Here is an 18446-nt window from a genome sequence, read left to right on the forward strand (position 1 = left end):
TGCTATCTGCTTGTTGCAGTTTTTTTTTTGTGTGCACACTGTGTCTTTCCTGTAAATATTTGGGGAACTCTGTGGTTCTGTCATCTTTGAGTCACGCTGACCTCAGTCACATCGCCTCAAAGTTGAGGAGTTCATCTCAGTCCCCGCCCACATGGACTTGCCGAAGGGTTTTGTTTTAACACCAGTACGTGGGGTTTTGTTTTGCTTACGGCCGCCTCCCCAAGTGAACTCCTTCTAGTGGACGAAGCCACAAGCAAATGATAAAAGCGAGATGCTGCAAAGACAGTGTCATTGCTATTGGGTGGGGGTGTCTGGTCTAGGTGGGTGCTACATGTCTAAGTAACATCCACACCAATGAATGCCAGGTCTAAAAGTTTCCCAGCCGAACACTGAATTGTCACAAGATGATCAACGTTGTTCACTTATTCACCTGTCAGTGTTTTTAATGTTGTGGCTGATCGGCGTGTATATGACGAAAGCCCACCTTAAACCCATTCAGACTGCATTGCAGCCTGCAGTTTGAAAATAAATCTTCTAAAGCATCTATGAGAACGATCTCATGGCCCCAAAATCGCACAAAAGTGACAGTTGCTATATTGAGATTCATGAGTATGAAACTTCTACAACAGTGACAGTCTCTGAGCCAAACGCTGTGGTTCAACGTGAACCTACAAAGAAAAAAAACATCCCTTTCTATCTCCCTTTATCTGGGCGTCACCCAATTTTGTCAAAGTAGAAACCATCAAGGCTCAACTCGATGTTTTCGACTCTCAGTTTTTGCGGAAATGTTCTTATTTAGTTTCTAAATCGTCCAGGTTGTGGTAGATATATAACAAAATGCTAAGTTCCTGTCTCACTGTGCTCGCACCTACTAACACAGCTGAACTACGGGAGCTGCATCAGTTCGCCAGGGAGTAGTCGTTTCTGTTGTTTAATGCAGAACTAAATGTACCCGTTAAACAATGAAAGGGAAATAAGGTTGCACTCTGGGTGTAGGCATAAGTGTGTGGCTGGCACACAACGACGCTAATGCCAAACCACCGAGAGAAAATGAAACCTGCAATGGGTTAAACATCAGCTTCAAGAGAGGAAATAGGAAGTTTTTTTTTTTTTTTTAATGCTAACACTTCTGTTACCTTGGTGGTGTCACAGCTCCAGGCCTGATATAACCTAAGCGTGCCAGGTGACCATGTATGGCGAGGTTGATCGACCTTTCAAAACAAAGGCTGCAGTATCTGCTGTTAGTGTTGGGAAAGCAGCCGTGGCATTTCTACCACCTTCATCCACGAGTCACTTGTTGAGTTTTTTCGTCAATGTTTATCCTTTGGAACCCGCAGTGACACGGTGTAGAGGGTAAAAGAAACAGCTGTTTGATAGCACTGACTCATTTTCATGAGAACGCTAGTCACGCCCTAAATACGTTCATCAGATCTCTCCCCTGGCTTCGTGATAAAGGTGCTTATTGTGTTTCAGAATTCTTACGGGACAGAGCCCAAAGTTGATCATTGTTTCATTCGGAAATGTTTAACTAAAACCCAGTTTGAGGGAGAGAGGGGACTTTTTCTGGATAAGGAACTATTTTTTTTTTGTTTTTTTTTCGCAGAGAACAATACTTCTGCATATTGGGCTTATGTGTTGCTTTCAGTCTTACCAGATTTCGTAGACATGTCTCTTGCATTGTGAGTGCTTGCCAGTGTAATTTTGTTCTGGAAGAGTCATGAAGCATGGGACATGATGTTAAGCTTGTCCGTTAATGCCAATAGATGGTATGTATTCACTTGTGATTTGCCTTGATGTGAAGAGTGGCATGGGAGGAGTATCCCAGACAGGGGAGGACGTCAGCTCCGGGACACATCATCAGTAGTGTACACTTTGATTCAGGGGGTGTTTCTGTCTTTCAACACTTCACACCCTTATCTAAGGCGGCCAGCTTCAGGGTGAACAAACCTGAGATTACGTCCTGTGCTGTACGCCAACATTTTTCAGAAAAATGCCGACTTGAATATACATCAGTATTTTATTAACTACCTAAAACGACGGAAAGAAAAGAAATGTAATTGACATGTAACTTTCATGTTTTAGCTTGGTTCAAGTCCCATCCACAAACATGGATGGGGTATGACCTTTACTGCAGCCTCCAGCCACCAGGGGGAGCTCTACTTGCTTTGGCTTCACTTTAGAGGAGCAGTCCATATTTATACTGACTACTACTACTCTATATGCTACTGTCTATGATCTCTTTATCTCCTATTTCTGCCCAACACTTGGCTAATTTAAAAAAAGAGTGAAGAAGTTGAAAACTAGGCAGAATAAAGAAATTAGATAAAGAGAGCAAATCTGTTCTTTAGCAACATCTTGTAAATGTGGTCATTTCTGCAGTAAAATTGCACATTTTAAAAATAGATGTCAATGGATTTTGACTTGCATTTGGAACCACCATCTAGTGGTCATTAGAGGAACTGATAAAAAATGGTAGAAAATAAAATGCTTCATTTAACCAATCAGAACAAAGTGGCACCATCTTATTAATGTTTTAGAGCTTGTAAATACATACTTTACATCTAGTCAGATTATATAACATGTTTGCCACAGACTCATTTGGGAGGGCAGCGTAGTCTAGTTTTCTTGTCCAACACTTGTTAATGAACTCCCCATCACTGAATGGCTTTCCATAGCGTGCTATCAGTTAGCTAGCTTGAAGCTGGTTCAGACAGATGCCTAATATTATATTATTGTATATATTGAATGTAATTAGAATGCCAACCTTTAAATATGGATATGTGATAGGAAAGTTATTTTTTTAGAAAAACTGGTGTTTAGAGAGATTGTCTGGGCTTGTTAAGTGGGCCACTCCAATTGGCTCTGGTCTGGATCCCTGGTCTATGGAAGAAGTCAATATTTATTTCTAAATAATTGACAAAAATATTTGCATAAACAAAATACAACTGTCAAGCCAAAGAATTTAACTCACGATCCTCGTTCTTATTCAGAAATATTATGCAAATATAAAATGCGGTGTACTATAGTGTACGACACCTGTTTTTTTTAGAGTGATAATTTTTACTTTTTTGACAAAAGTTATACATAATATGCAAGTGCCAGAGTACATGACTTGTAAGTTAAAGAATTTTTGAAGATTTTGGCAACTTGTGTTGGCAAGCGGCTTGGTTTTAACAAACAGGGGACCTGTTTAAACTTCTTTTATATACTATGTGGCGTCAAACCCATTTCATTTCATTTCAGTTCTGTAAATGTGACCTATTCTCATATAAACAACCTCAAATTTCTAAAGAACACACTTGTTTAGTTTTGGATGTTGTGTTTTGTCCACTACTCCTGAATAAAACAGTGGAGAAAGTAATAATAGCCGTTAATTACATTGTAAATGTGCAGTAAATGTTGTTAATGTAGTTTTCGCAAACACTTGTAGTAGTTGTCGTCTTTGCAAATTCACATACGTGACACCTCTGCTTCATATGATCTTTGGCATTGCTTAATTTTTACAATAAACAATAAATAGGTTGTTTGGTTCAGGCCTTACATCTCGGATTATCAGACCATATGACACGTGGAACATGACTGTTCCTCTTACGACGCCTGTCTGTCTCTTGCATGAAAATAAATAGTGATCAGAAACTAGACAAAATGACAAAAGTAGCATAATTATATTTTCAAAGGAAGTAGAGGTTTACCATAGGGTCAGAAGTTTAATTCATGACCGGCATCCTACATTTCCCACACTGTGAAATTAGTTTCACGGGACTTTTTGTCAAATCTAATAATGAGAGGACAATTTGAGTTTCTCGTGACTTGTAATGACTTGCCTTGTGTTTCTGTTTTACAGAATCGCCACAGGAGTGACAATCAAGTGAACAACAGAAAGGTTGAAGTCCTTATTGACAGAAAGTAAGTTTGTTTCTGGTTGGAAATACACCTCTGTTTTTTGTCAGTTAATAGAAGCGCCATTGAGGGTTTGTTGTCGTTTCTGCACATGTGGGTGTTCCTCAGGGAAGTATCTTGGGTATCTTTTACCTTTATGTCATAGCATTTGGTTGAAGGTGCAGCCGAGCTCACGTGCTTATCAAATGCCCTCGTAGACATCGGGTATGCCACGCATATCTGGAATAGCAGACATCAGGATCAACATCAACAGGATACAAAACAAGAGCCGACCAGGGCTCTGCAGCTGCTTCCTGTGGCTGGATTAGAAAGATGGAGACATAACAGGCGGGGCAAAATACAGGAATCTGCAACAAAAATATACAAAAGAAGTATCAGAGTATTGACCTGGACTTCACGTGAGGGTCTAATTACTGTTTCAGAACCTGTCTCCACATTTCAGTTATACACCAGTCAGCCACAACATTATGACCACTGACAGGAGAAGTAAAAATGACATTAACCATTTTGTGGCAATTTTACGTTCTGGTGGGGAAACTTTTAGACCTGCCATTCATTCATTTGTGTGGATGTTCCTTAGACATGTAGCACCCACCTAGACCAGATCAGACACCACCACACTATAGCAACACCAACCACACCAATCAGCCACAACATTAGGACCACTGACATTCTTGTGCTGGGAAACTTATGGACTTGTCATTCATTCATGTGGATGTTACTTAGACATGTATCACGTCTAATGGAAATGCAGTTTTAATCCAAAATCAAACGAATTCAAGACAAAATCAATTATTCAGTGCCCAGTGAGAGTATTTTGCAGAGTGCTCAAAGGACATGACCTCAGCATTTGTATTTTTAGATGTGCACATTGCACCATACGGAAATATTTGCATGCATGTGCCCCCTGTTTATTCCTCCTTGATGCTGGCTCCTTAGTGCACTCTAGGAAGCAGCTGCAGGATCAGGAGATGTTTACTTCCCTTTGACATGATGTCTTCTTTTGTTAAATACGTACGGAGCGCTAGATCTGGCATCTCTTGGGAGTGGCAAACATCTGCTGGACTCATATTCTCCATGTTGTGGAGGTCATGCAGTTGAAGTCTTCTTTATACTTTTCACTCAGACCTCTGGTCAATATTCTCTTTATCATCGCCTCATTTCTCTAATATGTCTTAAAACAACCTTGTGTTTCTTGCAAACACCCAGCACATTATCCACGAGCATTTTCATACCAGAGTAAGGAACAAGTAAACGATGACTACGTCAGTGTGAAGTTAAACGTGCAATGGAAAACCCTGTAAAGCAAACGTATTCCAGACAAGCTTTAAAAAGTGTCTCGCTATTATTGGCACAGAGAAACAGATAATACAGGAAACCGGCAGGAACAGTGCAGTCACTAATATTAGGATGACCTTGGTGTTCGGGGCTTATTTATGGTCCCTCGGGCTGTTTCCTTTCAAAAGGAAAAGGGAAAAATGATCCCTGCAGATCTACTGTGAGTTATACAAACACACACACACACACACTTTCCAAACATGCACTCACCAGCCTGCTTCCTTTCCTTTAGACTGCGGAACGAGAAATGGATGGACGTCCAGGTAGGAGACATCATCAAGCTGGAGAACAACCAGTTTGTCACGGTGAGTAGACGGTTAAAAGCGTTTTTGACATATTTAGTACGAGGCAAAGATTATATACACATTATGGTTTATAATGTAGAAGCTTTAAAAGGAGATATTGTGTTATTATTGCAACACACAACCCAGATGCACTGCAGATCACCAAGGGAGGTCATTCCTGCATGTGGCCATCACACTCTACACCAGTCAGCCACAACATTATGACCACTGACAGGAGACTGGAATTCATTCGTGAGGATGTTACTTAGACATGTAGGATCCTCCTAGACCAGACCAGACCAGACCCCCCCACACCATAGCAATAACACTGCTTGATGGCAGCAGCCATGTCCAAAAGGATGCAGCCTGACACACCCACAAAAACACTGGGATAATTCCCTCAAAGGTCCGCACTAACAACATTTCCAGACACGGAGGCACAAGGGCGACCTGCACAATATTAGGAAGGTGGTCATAATGTTATGCCTGGTCAGTGTTTAACTCCTCAGACATTCAAAACATTTCAGTTTCTTCCACCCTTACACTTTATGTATCATAGTGACCAGGATGCAATAATATTAGTTTTTTTTCCTACTATCTACTACTTAACTTTAAGAATAACTTTAACACCTTAGCAGTAGCATTTATTATTAGAGCAACTTTAATGACCAGTAAAGTACTGTGATTGTCTCTAATAACCTGATCCCAGACTTGCTTCTATTTAAATCTGCCTAACATTGTGCTGAATGCCTTTGTGATTTCAGGCCGACCTCTTGTTGCTCTCCAGCAGCGAACCACTCAACCTCGTCTACATAGAGACAGCAGAGCTGGACGGGTTGGTTTCGTAGTTCATCTGCACCCGCTTCATCTCCTCTTCCTCCTCCTTCAACGCACTATTTTTATCAACTCCTCCGCTTCTATGTCGCCGCCACTTTCTCTGACTTCCCCCTTCCTCTTCCTCTTTGTCGTTTTCTATTGTCTAACGCAGAGAGACGAACCTGAAGGTGAGACAGGCCCTGCCCGTGACAGGAGACCTGGGAGATGACATTGAGAAACTGTCAGACTTTAATGGTAAGACGTTAGCCAGCAGAATATGTACACACAAATATCCCAATCACACGTCTTCCGTGTTATTTTGCAGCTTGATTTAACTTTTGTTTCTTCAGCTTCAGAGTTTTTTTCCCAGGAATGCTGCAGTGATTACTCACCGAAAGCACCGAATGTATCAACAATCCGAAACATCTGCCAGCAGAGCAGACGTCTCAACCCCTGCCTGTGTCTCTTCTCTCCTCCAGGCGAGGTGCGCTGCGAACCTCCCAACAACCGCCTGGACCGCTTCAAAGGAACGCTGACTGTCGCCGGGCAGAAGTATTCGCTGGACAACGAGAAAATCCTGCTGCGAGGCTGCACCCTGAGGAACACCGAGTGGTGCTTCGGGGTGGTGCTGTTCGCAGGTCTGGGAGACGCTTCCAGAAAGAGCGTTGAAAATTCTTACACTTATCATTTCAGGAAATTCACACCTGCCTGTTTAACATATAAAGCTTTGCATGGCTTAGCGCCACCGCCAGGTAAAACCTGTGTCAAACACAGGCCAACTGCTTGGTCCACTAGAGACGTCACGAATGAAGCTCAGTTTAGAAGAACTTTGTTTGGTCTTTTGGTTCTTCACCTTTTTTTAATGAATTTTACAATTTAGACACGATTAAAGCCTATGATTCAAACTAATGCTGCTAATCTCCATGTTCAACCATCACTTTGTGCCGCTCAGTGGCCGTAACCATGGAGACGTCACATGCATACCCTCATCATAAGCATCTGAAGACTTAGACTTAATCTCATATGTGATCATGTATGTTAGCACATTGTGTGCTCACAGGTTTCTTCTATATCACTGTTAACTTTCTAAAGATTTCTCTCTTTTTCTTTCCTTTTATTAATATTCTGCACTAATGCTACATTTCTCACAAGGGGACTAGGGACTGACGATGGAAACTAGCATCCAGGCTATAATCTGGCACATTTACATGTACATTGTACTGCACATTAATGTGCGTTGTCCCTTTCTTTCCCAAATAAAGTCTCCTGTTTCTCTTTCTGCAGGTCCAGAGACAAAACTGATGCAAAACTGTGGGAAGACGACGTTTAAGAGGACCAGTATCGACCGTCTGATGAACGTCCTCGTCCTCTGTGTGAGTCTCCTCCTTATTTATTTGACCCGATTCATCCAACCAGTTTCAGTTCATCAGTTTTACACAATTCTTACTGCTAAGTCAAACTAGAAACCGAAAAAGGAACCCAATTAAATGTGATCATCCACAACCTTATGATCACAAATGATAAGTTGGTTGGTCTGAGGACTGAATATTTTTTTTAATGAAGCTGATCTCTGCCGTTGAACCTAAGGAAAGGTTTGTGATGTGTTCTGTTTTTAGACTGATGTTTTTTTAAGCTCCAGTTAATTTCCGCTGTGCCATTTTTTGGTCACATGCTCTACATACAGTGAACAGAATAAGGTAAATGCTGCCTTAAAATGCAACTACCAACCGACTGTTAACTGCCTCCACGAGCTACGAGGCTACAAGTTACTGAGCTAATGTTGAGTGACTGATCTAAGGCGTAATAAAACAATGACACTAATGGGAATTACTTTCTTCAGATATTATAAAACAAAAACTTTAAAAAAGATTAAATCCAAATAGATTCATTTACCATTTCTGAAAACATCAGTAAATTACCCTTGAATCAAATTGAGGCCTAATTTTCACTTCGAGAATAAACAAGAGAGTAAACCGTTCATACGTTTTTTATAATTAGTTAATTGTTTGGATTATTTGCAGTTTGGATAAAACTGTTGCATCAGTGTCAGGGCAGGAAATGACAATTTTAGTCATTTTGACCGTATTTAGCATTTTTCTTTTAGCTTTCCTTCAATCAACTCTTGAAATTTCTGTACTACAGTTAAATGTGGACGTCTTCATTGTCTTCTTGCAGATCTTTGGTTTCCTTGCCTTCATGTGCACCATCCTTGCCATAGGAAACTACTTGTGGGAAAAGAACGAGGGCTCAGATTTCCACGTCTTCCTGCCGAGGCTCGATGACAGCGAGGCCGGTTTCTCCGCCTTTCTCACTTTCTGGTCTTACGTCATCATCCTCAACACCGTGGTGCCCATATCTCTCTACGTCAGGTGAGACGCATTAAATGGATTTAATACTCAGACTTAAATAGCCTTGTATTTGCATTTCTTTTACATCTGGGGCTGTGCCTTCCTTCGGCAGCGTGGAGTTCATCCGGCTGGGAAACAGCTTCTACATCGACTGGGACAGGAAGATGTACTACGCCCGGAACGACACCCCCGCCGAGGCTCGCACCACCACGCTGAACGAGGAGCTCGGACAAATCAAGTACATCTTCAGCGACAAAACGGGAACGCTCACGCAGAACATCATGATCTTCAACAAGTGCTCCATCAACGGCAAATCCTACGGTAACACTGACGAGTTCTAGTGTGTTCGTTTTAGATTTTAAAGCACAGGTCTTCAAAATCTTTGGTTGATTAGACATTTTTTTATCTATATATTTAAAATTTTCCCCTACAAATTTGAATTTCTTTAAATATACATTAACATGAAAACAACATATAAGACGTTATCTTTCAGTCAGCACTTCACACATTCAGTGATACAGGAGCTGCCTCGACAGACCTGTCAATCTAAGCTTCCTGTACACAATAGGCCCCGCCCCCCATCTCCACTGAGCCAATCACAAGGCCGCATGTTACACGCTGACTCAATTGGCCGAGATCCTATTCAGTCCCCGGGTAAAATCCCAGAAGCACAGTGTAATATTAGCAGAAGAGAAGCTAACAGTGCACCTGCAGGACACAATGAGTCACTTTGGTTAAAATGATTTATCTTTTAATTTCATACAGACACATGAATGTTTATGTTTGCAGCAGTTGCACGGCCAACCTACTGTTGCACGTTTGAAATTTAAAAAAATATGAATATTTGAACCTGTGTATTATTTCAATAGCTTAATATTGAATGCAAAATAATAATAATAACGTGTATTAATAAATAGCACTAGGCTGAATTTAATATAGAACACATGTAGTGGTACAGTAGTTAATCTCTCGTTAGTTTGTGGGTCCTTTGCCTGAAACAAGGTTTAGTCAGTAAATGCTTGTTATGTTGAGAATTGGAATCATCTTCCTCTTCTTCTCTGCAGGTGATGTGTATGATTACAGCGGCCAAAGACTAGAAACTACTGAGGTGAGTGTGTTTATCCATATGAAAGACTGGCCGATATATCTAGATGACAGTTTTTTTCCCTTAAATCTGGGCCATTAAAACTATTAAATTAGCCTTTGTTAAAATGTACAGCTGTTGCAGGGGCTCAGACAGGAGATTTGAGGGATTTGAAGGATAATGGTTGAAAGAATTATTGTGGAAGTGAAGAGAACACAAGACTCTCAAACAAACATAGTTGTAGCAAAATGCAAAATAAATACAATTAAGAGTTTAATGTACATACTCAAAAAGGAGACAGGGTATCATCTCTGGTTTAACATACATGTACAAGTGTTTATTGCTGTGATTATATGAAGGTCTTACTTTTTTTGATTAGTCCTTGTTACTTGTTGACATAAGTGGAGGCAGGAGACTAAAGAGCTGTAATGAAAACTTACTAAAAGTGGAAACAAATCCACAAAAAGCTGGACAAGAACTCATAAACGCAGGGAAAAGTGAGGAACTGAGGGGTTGATGAGATACAAGGAGAAACCAGTGCAGCAGTCAAAGCAGGGAAAACTCAGGAAGTAAAACAGAAAACCCAAATCAGAAACAGGAATCACAACGAAAACCAAACAGGATTAAAACTGAGATAATAAAAGACATCGTGACTGGATCTCAACCTCAACTTCTTCTCCATGCTTCCATTCAACTGCATGATTTTTGCACAATTAATTATCACTAATGTTCACATTTGTCTGGTAAAAATCACATAATTCTTACATAACGCTGACGTTTCTCGACCGTCACATCATTTTAACAAACTTTGAATCTCTGGGACGGTGTCTGACCGTCGCCTCCATCTTTTCTCCCTCAGTACTCAGACAGGGTGGATTTCTCCTTCAACCCGCTGGCTGACCCCCGCTTCGTATTCCACGACCACTCCCTGGTGGAGGCGGTGAAGCTGGAGAACCCCGAGGTCCACTCCTTCTTCAGGCTGCTGGCGCTCTGCCACACCGTCATGGCCGAGGAAAAGACAGAAGGTGGGGACGGTTTGCGTGTTATTGTCGTGTGCATCGTAGACGATGCAGCGAGTTAAACCACAAGTGGTTGAGGTGGTAGTGACACTATCAAGGGTGAGAAACAGTGAGAGTTAGTAAGAGGTCTTCTTCTTCGTCTTCTTCTTCTTCTTCTTCTTCTTCTTCTTCTTCTTGAGTCGTCTGCTTTTTTTTCCACTGTGCACTTTGTGAAAAAAACTCAAAATTTCAAGAAAAAAATTGAAAATGCAATGTTTAAAATAAAGTAAACCTTCAACGCGCAGATACTCTGTGGAAGAGTACTGGGGCTTAATTAATAATGAATATATGGAATTTAAAATTGTACTGTGATTATTTTACAAGTTCTCTTATAAAAGAAAAAGTCATTTGCAACCGTTAGCTTGACTTTAAGTTTTAATCAGGTTTTTCTAAAACAACTTGCCAACATTAGTTTCACATAAAAAGCCTTTTGAAGCCACTTCACTTGTTATTGTTAATTCCAAATTACATCAAGAGTCTCCAGTTATTTTACTTATTAATTTCTACAACAATATAAAACCTGAAAGACTGCAGTAATGAACCAACTACATCACTAACATTAACTTAATTCTTATGTTAAAGTCCAATCTCCCACTTTTTCCACTTTCTTTTGTGGAGCTGTTTTTTTGGTCGGATTTACCCAGAATTTATTATGAAATTTATCATTATTATAGGAAAAAGCAAAACGACTTGTAATTTGAACGAATGTAGACAAATTTGAAACATAATATATTCAAGTCAAGAAACAAACTTTATATTTTCTTGTTATTATCACAGGCCTAATCATGTTAAAGTTGCATATTCTTTTTTAATCCTGCCCTTCCTGAAGTCCAGAACGAGACCTTAAAGTCCTCAGTCATCGTCCAACCTCTTTCTCTTCCAGGTGAGCTTTTCTACCAGGCCCAGTCTCCAGACGAGGGGGCGCTGGTGACGGCCGCCAGGAACTTTGGGTTTGTCTTCCGGTCGCGCACACCAGACAGCATCACCATCGTGGAAATGGGGAAGCAGCGCAGCTTCGAACTCCTGGCCATCCTGGACTTCAACAACGTCCGCAAGAGGATGTCCGTCATAGGTACACGGTCCACTGAAGTAAAGATAATAAAAAAAGAAAAGTCTGCTCTGTCTATGAACGTTGGAGAGTAATGAAAGCGTTGTGTGTTTATTGTGTTTGTGTTCACAGTGCGAAGCCCAGAAGGGAAGCTGTGTCTCCTCTGTAAAGGTGCAGACACCATCATCTACGAGAGGCTGCATCAGTCCTGCAGCAAGATGATGGACGTCACCACAGAGCACCTCAATGTCAGTCACACTGTAAAATCCTGTTTGACAAACACAGTGAAGTGTTAGGAAGGAATTTTGTGCAATTTAAACGTTGTTTACTGTTTGTTTACTGTTTCATTGTCTTTCCTGCGAAAATGTGGATTTTATCATATGCAGCAGAAAAATAATAATTTAATCAGCTTTGAGAGATGTGTTAAATACTTTAATCCCAGACTTACTTTCAGTTTTATTTCTCAACACGCTTCATAAGTAGACGTCAGCACACTGAGGTCAACATCCTAAGAACTGGACATCAGAAAGAAACCGCTGAATTGCACATTGTAGTTAAAAAAGAATAAATAAAGATATGTGTTTTAAAAAAGGTGGATCAGTGGCTGAGAAAAACTTAAACTGGAAGAAAATGCAAAGAGTCTGAAGATGTGACGTTTTTTAATACGATTCATTTCCGTTCTCACGCAGCCAAAATGACTTTGTGCTTCATATCTCAGCTCATTTATTCTTATTAAATAACTAAATATTTAAAAACACTTTACAAACTGTTCGTTTATTTAAAAAAAGAATTTTTTGAAAATGGCCCGGTTGACTTTAGCAAACTTAAACAGAAACAAAAGAAATGCATCTGTTGGGACCATTTTTAGAAAGAAATATACACACGTTTGACGTGTTTACGGACATAAAACCAGATCGACTATCGTCTGAAGGAAGGACACGTCAGCTAGTTTCACATCGCGTCTCCATGTTTTAAATAGAGAAAGAAATAAGTATATTCCTCGTATTTACTTCCCCTCATCCTCTGCCTTCCCACAAAAATGCCCACAGCCAGTCATGAATGAATGAGTGAATGAACGAATGAAGACTTATTTGAACACAGAATAAAAGAAGAAAAATAAGTTAAATAAAACAACAAGAAAACTTAACACATTTTGTGAAGAAGCTCATTAAATCCCACCCCTTCTCCCCATGTCCATTCATTATAATAAGATATAGACACATAGAATTATAATGAGACATAAAAGAAGCAAAACAATGAGACATCAACAATAATAGCAGCATCCTGCAGCATAATCCCTGTATCTCACAAAGACATCCTCCTCTTTATACTTTATTTTAACTCATTTGTGCATATTCTAGTGACTTTAAAGTTATTTGTATGTATGTTATTGTACGTTCTAAGTTATTTTAAACATTATTTGTGCTGTTTGGAATTGAACTACGTCTGTAAATTGTGGTAATTTTTGAGTGACGTGTCTGCGTCCGTCTCTGTGATCTGCAGGAGTTTGCAGGCGAGGGTCTGCGGACTCTGGCGCTCGCCTACAAGGATCTGGACGAGGAGTACTTCGACCAGTGGAGGCAGCGCCACCATGAGGCCAGCACTGCGCTGGACGACAGAGAGAGCAGACTGGACCAGCTGTACGAGGAGATAGAGAAGGATCTCCTGGTAGGGGACGGGGGGATGTGGACTTTAAATTCTAGTTTATTTGGACTTGAGTCATGATTCACAGCTCATGATCATTTTTCTGATTTTTTTTCGTTTCTCCAGCTGCTCGGAGCGACGGCCATCGAAGACAAGTTACAAGACGGAGTACCTCAGACTATCGAGCAGCTGTCGAAAGCCGACATCAAGATCTGGGTTCTGACCGGAGACAAGCAAGGTACATAACTCCAATAAACCCAGATATAAAGTAAATAGTGCTTTAGAGTAAAACAATATGAATAAGTATGAGAGCAGCTATAATGAACAGTGTAAAGCAGATAAACCTTAAAAAGATGTTTGAAAGGGATTTAAAGGTGCTTGGGTGTGAATCATCTTTTGTGATTTTTTTTATCTTATAACAACTATGAAACATTTGAACATTTGAAACATTGGAGTTAGTAACAGATAAAAAGGTTGAATTCACAGGTTTCTGTTTCACATTCTGAAAGAATAGAATAGAAAAAGCTCAGTGTGGAAATTGCAGTTTGCAACAGTATACATGGTGCTGCAAAGTAACAAGAATAAAGAGAGAACTGTGTAAAAGATAAATAATAACATCTAAGACGTAGAATAGAATAAACAATATATTGGTACAAAAAGTAGTGAATTGCAACAGAAAGTAATTGGATTGTGACACAAAGTATTGCATGACAAACCGAAAGTGTTGAGTTGCACAACAGATAGTTACTGCCGAGAACTGCAAAGTATTGCACATTTTTTTATGATAAGTTATTACTTTAACTCTTTAATCCTTTTTACAGTGAGCGTTAGTCTCCATATCCCGTTTTTGTTTCATTTTTGTTATGTGTATTTGTATATGAATAAACTTTGGTTGGTTAACTGATTGTCAGTAGATGACAGTGTCATCAGCATGGAATTTAAAAGTTGCATTTGGAATCTGGAGTCTGTGCTTTAGGGGCCTGAAGACTCATCTGGCAGGAAACGAGGACGTCCCCAACCCCGACAGAAACATCAGAACCTTTGTTCCATGTTGTCTTCACAGCTGCATGATGTTTATCTCTTGTTGTGCTCTTTAAATATGTGCTTATTGACTACAGCGTGATTTTTGCTGTTTCCGTTGCAGAAACGGCAGAAAACATCGGTTACTCGTGCAACCTGCTGCGGGAGGAGATGAGTGACGTCTTCATCGTCTCCGGGAACTCGCTGGACGACGTCAGACAGGAACTGAGGTCGGAGGATGTTTCTGACGTGATCTGTTTCAGTTCAGAGGCAGCACATCATCAGACAATTCTTCAATTTTTTAAATCTTCTTCTTTTGGAGCAGAAACGCACGGAGCTCCATGAAACCAGAGGCAGCAGAGAGTTCTGTGTTTTTACCGGAGAGGATTCTGAGCAAACGCGTGAGAGCGATTCCAGACGACGTGGTCGACGGAGAGTACGGCCTGGTCATCAACGGACACAGTCTGGTACGGTCTGGTCCTTAAAACGCACAATGTCCAGTGTAAATAATCTGACTTAGTGCTAAATCCTTAAGTATCAAGAGGGATTTATTGAACATACTCCCCCACGTGTCCGGTCCTCAGCTCGTTGTGCTCTGTGCCTCCGTGGGGTTTTACCTGCATGGACATTGACTGTTGTAATATATTTTCCTCAGGCGTACGCCCTGGAGCGCAGCATGGAACTGGATTTCCTGAGGACAGCGTGCATGTGTAAGTCGGTGATCTGCTGCCGCGTGACTCCTCTGCAGAAGGCTCAGGTGGTCGAGCTGGTCAAGAAGTACAAGCAGGTGGTGACTCTGGCCATAGGAGACGGAGCCAACGATGTCAGCATGATCAAAGGTACCGGGACCGAGAGAATTCACGGCTTCATGGGGCGTCCTCTTCCTCCTCAGAGGCAGCTACTTTCCATTAAAACAAATAAGCTCTGAAACCATTTGCTGATTTTTGCTGATGCTCAGAAAATTAGGAGGCCAACTCTTCTCCCTTCCTGGTAGATTCAAAAGCAAATAACCAAATAAACAACTGAAGTTAAAAAAAAATAATGGAATCAATATGTAACACAAATCTATTCTAAACTTTGCTTTCACTCTTCTGTCCAGTTCATCTCAAACCAGCTCCAAGGGGTTAAAGTCTAGAGACTGGGACGTGGTCCACTCCATGTTTTCAAGCTTTAACGATAGAGAAATATATTTCCAAAATATTTACAAGAAAAATAAAATGTCTGAATTAAAAATTAAATGAAAATGGAAGTAAATTAATAAATATACTAACCAGAACAGAAAATTACCCAGTTTCTAGGAGAGGAGTTGTACAGACTGATGCCTTGAGTCGTCTGAGTCTTTTTAGAGAAGGAGTTCCAGTATCTGTCACGGTTATTTGCTTCTTGTCCAAAAGTCTTGCTAAAGGATGACATTTAATGCATCTATAATATCTGTCAGTTTGTTTTGGTGTTTCTCTGCCATCTAGTGGTCAAAAATAGAACCACACTTCTTTAAATCAAAGGACAGTATTAAACTGCCCTGACTAACGAGGAGCAGGTTAAACATTGTTCATAAGCAGCAGGTTGTTTTTGCTCCAGAGAAACTCACTCAAACCCTCTTCCCTCCTCCTCCTCCTCCTCCCTCTGTATCCGCCCAGCGGCTCACATCGGCGTGGGCATCTCCGGCCAGGAGGGCATGCAGGCCGTGCTGTCCAGCGACTACTCCTTCGCCCAGTTCCGCTTCCTGCAGCGCCTCCTGCTGGTGCACGGCCGCTGGTCCTACCTGCGCATGTGCAAGTTCCTGCGCTACTTCTTCTACAAGAACTTCACCTTCACCTTCGTGCACTTCTGGTTCGCCTTCTTCTGCGGATTCTCGGCGCAGGTGAGGGGAATTAATTAATAATTAGGGAAGGTACTGACACAACCAGGAAGGAGAATAAAGAGGAACAAAAAAATAATAGAAAGAGAAGCAGTTAAGCAGTGATTGAGGATGTGTAAATAGCATAAAGCTGTGAATAACATATATATATATTTGCATTTAGGTTTTGTTTAAATAAATGTGTTTTAGTTTTGGAGAAGTTGCTAAAAGATCCTCTTCTCTCTCTGACTTTCAGACCGTGTACGACGAGTGGTTCATCACGCTCTACAATCTCATGTACACAGCTCTGCCCGTGCTGGGAATGAGTCTGTTCGATCAGGTAAACTCCATAAAGTGCAAAGAGAACCAGAACCGGTTTAAAACGTCTGAGCCGAGAGATTAAAAACTACAGCTTTGTCTCCCCCTGCTGACCAGGACGTGAACGACGCGTGGAGTTTCCAGCATCCTCAGCTCTACGTCCCCGGTCAACTCAACCTGTACTTCAGCAAGAAGTCCTTCTTCAAGTGCGCCCTGCACAGCTGCTACAGCTCCTTGGTCCTCTTCTTCATCCCCTACGCTGCCATGAGGGACACGGTGAGGGACGACGGGAAGGACGTGGCCGACTACCAGTCCTTCGCCCTCCTCACTCAGACGTGTCTGCTGTTTGCCGTCAGCATCCAGGTATGAGGGACACTTTGCGTTTGTTGTTATTTAAAAAAAAAATACATTTTAAAGCTTTTTTTTTTGTCTCTCTGTGTCCACAGTTGGGGTTCGAGATGTCTTACTGGACGGCGGTTAACACATTCTTTGTTTTGGGCAGCCTGGCCATGTACTTCGTTGTCACGTTCACCATGTACAGTAACGGCTTGTTCCTCGCGCTGCCCTCAGCCTTCCCCTTCATAGGTGAGATGTGAACACAGGACGCTTTGCACTGCAGCTTTTTTTATACTAGAGGCTGAAGAAGGAATAACATCTGGTTTACAAACCAAAAACATGTATAGAGGGTATGCATTGATGCTGCTTCCTCCCCCAGAATTGCAAAAACATGGGGAAATGTACCAGTAAATACAGCGAAACCAGGAAAAATGTGGATAATCAGATTAGAATTAAGGACAATTGGACTCAACAATGATCCATATGAACAACCAAATAACAAATAGTCCATGAACAATGACATGTGGCCAGAAATCAGTTCTCTTCAGATTTATATGGATATATGATTTCAAGACTGGAAAATGCTACACTTATGCTAAAGTATGACCTGACCTATGAAAAGTGGATTAGGCTCAGTTTCAGTTAGTTTTAGTTCATTTCAGTTATGATAAATGTAGCTAAAGATGCTAACGCTAAGAGCTTTACTGAGAAGTAACGTTAACCATATAATACTGTAGCGTTAAATATTCTGTTTATTGTTTTATTGTTATTTGTTATTGGGTCTGAAATAGTTAGTTAGTTGCCAAAACAACAACATCCACTAACTTATCTGACAGCCCTCAATAACGTAACTTAAGAAGTAACTTAAGGTTTGACCTCATCAAATAATACAGCATAAATTAATATTACCTGACATTAAATGTGAACCACAACACCAGGTTTCTGTGTCTGAATTCCAGTTGTTTCTTCTAACGCAGTGATACATTTACTTCTCTTTTTTTGTCAGTAGCAGAAATCTGTAAAAATAGCCTGTGATTCAAACTAATGCTGCTAATCTCCGTGTTCAACTGTCACTTTTTGCCACTTAGTGGCCGTAACCATGGAGACGTCACTAGATGTGCATACCCTCTATTCTTGTCTGTCTTCTTCCACATCTGCAGTGATGAGTTGAGGTCAGATAGATGAACTGTTCCTGTGTGATTAAAGTTAATAAAAGATCCTCACAAGCTGTGTTCATGTGTTCATCCAGGAACAGCCCGAAACTCTCTGAACCAGCCCAACATCTGGCTGACCATCGTCCTCACCTCCATCCTGTGCGTCCTGCCCGTGGTTACCTACCGCTTCCTGTTCATTCAGCTCTGCCCCACCATCAATGACAAGGTACGAGAGGAGGAAACGCTTTTACTTTTGCATGT

General features: G+C 40.9%; 1 protein-coding gene across 1 annotated transcript in view; it reads left to right on the top strand.

Annotated features, from left to right (window-relative positions):
- The window catches only part of LOC125012418 (phospholipid-transporting ATPase ID-like), a 43971-nt gene that overhangs the window by 21532 nt on the left and 3993 nt on the right, over window positions 1-18446 (top strand). The window contains exons 6-27 of the mRNA XM_047592370.1: window positions 3845-3906; window positions 5471-5543; window positions 6287-6357; window positions 6511-6593; window positions 6818-6976; window positions 7623-7711; window positions 8514-8707; window positions 8799-9007; window positions 9751-9794; window positions 10630-10795; window positions 11712-11900; window positions 12009-12124; window positions 13380-13544; window positions 13647-13758; window positions 14665-14770; window positions 14866-15007; window positions 15196-15379; window positions 16178-16401; window positions 16634-16717; window positions 16813-17058; window positions 17142-17280; window positions 18281-18411. Of these exons, the coding sequence (XP_047448326.1) occupies window positions 3845-3906; window positions 5471-5543; window positions 6287-6357; window positions 6511-6593; window positions 6818-6976; window positions 7623-7711; window positions 8514-8707; window positions 8799-9007; window positions 9751-9794; window positions 10630-10795; window positions 11712-11900; window positions 12009-12124; window positions 13380-13544; window positions 13647-13758; window positions 14665-14770; window positions 14866-15007; window positions 15196-15379; window positions 16178-16401; window positions 16634-16717; window positions 16813-17058; window positions 17142-17280; window positions 18281-18411 (2988 nt within the window). The remainder of the gene's footprint in view (window positions 1-3844; window positions 3907-5470; window positions 5544-6286; window positions 6358-6510; window positions 6594-6817; window positions 6977-7622; window positions 7712-8513; window positions 8708-8798; window positions 9008-9750; window positions 9795-10629; window positions 10796-11711; window positions 11901-12008; window positions 12125-13379; window positions 13545-13646; window positions 13759-14664; window positions 14771-14865; window positions 15008-15195; window positions 15380-16177; window positions 16402-16633; window positions 16718-16812; window positions 17059-17141; window positions 17281-18280; window positions 18412-18446) is intronic.

The sequence above is a fragment of the Mugil cephalus genome, chromosome 8, assembly GCF_022458985.1.
Source record: "Mugil cephalus isolate CIBA_MC_2020 chromosome 8, CIBA_Mcephalus_1.1, whole genome shotgun sequence".
Lineage (NCBI taxonomy): Eukaryota > Metazoa > Chordata > Actinopteri > Mugiliformes > Mugilidae > Mugil > Mugil cephalus.